Genomic DNA, 3,083 nt, shown 5'->3' with positions numbered 1-3,083 from the left:
ACATAATGCCACATATGTGAGTGTTAGGTCGTTATGTGTACATAATGCCACAGATGTGAGTGTTAGGTCGTTGTGTGTACATAATGAGACAGATGTGAGTGTTAGGGCGTTGTCTATACGAAATGACACAGATGGGAGTGTTAGGCCGTTGTGTGTACATAATGAGACAGATGTAAGTGTTAGGTCGTTGTCTATACGTGAGACAGATGTGAGTGTTAGGTCGTTGTCTATACGTGAGACAGATGTGAGTGTAAGGTCGTTGTCTATACACGAGACACCTGTGCAGCTGTGAGTGTTAGGTCGTTGTCTATACGTGAGACAGATGTGAGTGTTAGGGCGTTGTCTATATATAATGATACAGCTGTGAGTGTTAGGTCGTTGTCTATGCATAATGAGACAGATGAGAGTGTAAGGTCGTTGTCTATAAATAACGAGACAGATGAGAGTGTAAGGTCGTTGTCAATACAAGAGACAGATGAGAGTGTGAGGTCATTGTCTATACCTGAGACAGATGAGAGTGTAAGATCGTTGTCTATAAATAACGAGACAGATGAGAGTGTAAGGTCGTTGTCTATACATAATGAGACACATGTGAGTGTTAGGTCGTTGTCTATACATAATGAGACACATTTGAGTGTTAGGTCGCTGTCTATACATAATGAGACACATGTGAGTGTTAGGTCGTTGTTAATACATAATGAGACACATGTGACTATTAGGTCGTTGTCTATACATAATGAGACACATGTGAGTGTTAGGTCGTTGTCTACACATAATGAGACACATGTGAGTGTTAGGTCGCTGTCTATACCTGAGACAGATGAGAGTGTAAGATCGTTGTCTATAAATAACGAGACAGATGAGAGTGTAAGGTCGTTGTCTATACAAGAGACAGATGAGAGTGTGAGGTCATTGTCTATACAAGAGACAGATGAGAGTGTGAGGTCATTGTCTATACCTGAGACAGATGACAGTGTAAGATCGTTGTCTATAAATAACGAGACAAATACAAGCGTTAGGTCGTTGTCTATACATAATGAGACAGATGAGAGTGGTAGGTCATTGTCTACACATGAGATAGATGTGAGTGTTAGGTCGTTGTCTATACATAATGAGACAGATGAGAGTGTTAGGTCATTGTCTATACATAATGAGACACATGTGAGTGTTAGGTCGTTGTCTATACATAATGAGACACATGTGAGTGTTAGGTCGCTGTCTATACATAATGAGACACATGTGAGTGTTAGGTCGTTGTTAATACATAATGAGACACATGTGACTATTAGGTCGTTGTCTATACATAATGAGACACATGTGAGTGTTAGGTCGTTGTCTACACATAATGAGACACATGTGAGTGTTAGGTCGCTGTCTATACATAATGAGACACATGTGAGTGTTAGGTCGCAGTCTATACATAATGAGACAGATGTTAGTGTTAGGTCGTTGTTAATACATAATGAGACACATGTGACTGTTAGGTCGTTGTCTATACATAATGAGACACATGTGAGTGTTAGGTCTCTGTCTATGCATAATGAGACACATGTGAGTGTTAGGTCGCTGTCTATATATAATGAGACACATGTGAGTGTTAGGTCGCTGTCTATACATAATGAGACACATGTGAGTGTTTGGTCGTTGTTAATACATAATGAGACACATGTGACTGTTAGGTCGTTGTCTATACATAATGAGACACATGTGTGTGTTAGGTCGCTGTCTATACATAATGAGACACATGTGAGTGTAAGGTCGCTGTCTATACATAATGAGACACATGTGAGTGTTAGGTCGTTGTTAATACATAATGAGACACATGTGACTGTTAGGTCGTTGTCTATACATAATGAGACACATGTGAGTGTTAGGTCGCTGTCTATACATAATGAGACACATGTGAGTGTAAGGTCGCTGTCTATACATAATGAGACACATGTGAGTGTTAGGTCGTTGTTAATACATAATGAGACACATGTGACTGTTAGGTCGTTGTCTATACATAATGAGACACATGTGAGTGTTAGGTCGCTGTCTATACATAATGAGACACATGTGAGTGTTAGGTCGCTGTCTATACATAATGAGACAGATGTGAGTGTTAGATCGTTGTCTATAAATAACGAGACAGATGTGAGTGTAAGGTCGTTGTTAATACATAATGAGACAGATGTTAGTGTTGGGTCGTTGTCTACACATTAGACATATGTGAGTGTTAGGGCGTTGTCTATGCATGAGACAGATGTGAGTGTTAGGGCGTTGTCTATGCATGAGACAGATGTGAGTGTTAGGTCGTTGTGTGTGCATAATGAGACACGTGTGATTGTTGAGTCGTTATATATACATATTGAGACAGATGTGAGTGTCAGGTCGTTGTGTGTACATGATGAGACAGATGTGTTGGTTCATTGTCGGTTGATGATAAAATAAATATGAGTGTAAGGTCGTTTTTATACTTAACCAGACAGTTGTTGGTGTTGGTTCATGGTCTGTACATAGTGAGAATGATGTGCGTGTTAGATCTGTGTCTGTATATAATGAGACAGATATGAGTGTCAAGTCGTTGTCTATACATGAGACAGATGTGAATGTTAGGTCGTTGTCTGTGCACGATAAGAGAGATGTGAGTGTTTATTTATTGTCTGTAGATAATGAAACTAATTTGTTTGTTAGTTCAATGTCTATTATATTCATAATGAGACAGATGTGAGTTAGGTTGCTGTCTTTACATAATGAGATAGATGTGTGAGTTAGGTCGCTGTCTTTACATAATGAGACAGGTGTGAGTGTTAGGTCGCTGTCTTTACATAATGAGACAGGTGTGAGTGTTAGGTCGCTGTCTTTACATAATGATACAGGTGTGTGAGTTAGGTCGCTGTCTTTACATAATGAGACATGTGTGTGAGTTAGGTCGCTTTCTATACACAATGTGACAGGTGTGAATGCTGGTTCATTGTCTGTAGATAGTGAGACAGATGTGTTTGTTAGATCAACGTATTTTCTATTCATAATGAGACAGATGTGAGTGTTAGGTCTTTATATATACATGAGACAGATGTGAGTGTTAGGTCGTTATATAT

The 3,083-nt window shown here is 39.3% G+C and overlaps 1 protein-coding gene across 1 annotated transcript; it reads left to right on the top strand.

The window, feature by feature from the left end:
* Positions 1-384: 384 nt before the first annotated feature.
* LOC132552838 (uncharacterized) lies at positions 385-1,176 on the top strand (the record flags this gene model as incomplete). The annotated part of the gene is made up of 2 exons (XM_060217029.1): positions 385-591; positions 817-1,176. Coding segments are annotated over exons 1-2 (567 nt in total), but the record flags the coding sequence as incomplete, so codon positions are not given.
* Between the last annotated feature and the right edge of the window lie 1,907 nt (positions 1,177-3,083).

The sequence above is a fragment of the Ylistrum balloti genome, unplaced genomic scaffold, assembly GCF_031769215.1.
Source record: "Ylistrum balloti isolate Yb309-2 unplaced genomic scaffold, AGI_CSIRO_Ybal_v1 Utg370282, whole genome shotgun sequence".
NCBI classification, from domain to species: domain Eukaryota; kingdom Metazoa; phylum Mollusca; class Bivalvia; order Pectinida; family Pectinidae; genus Ylistrum; species Ylistrum balloti.
This window is presented reverse-complemented; position numbering and strand designations above follow the sequence as displayed.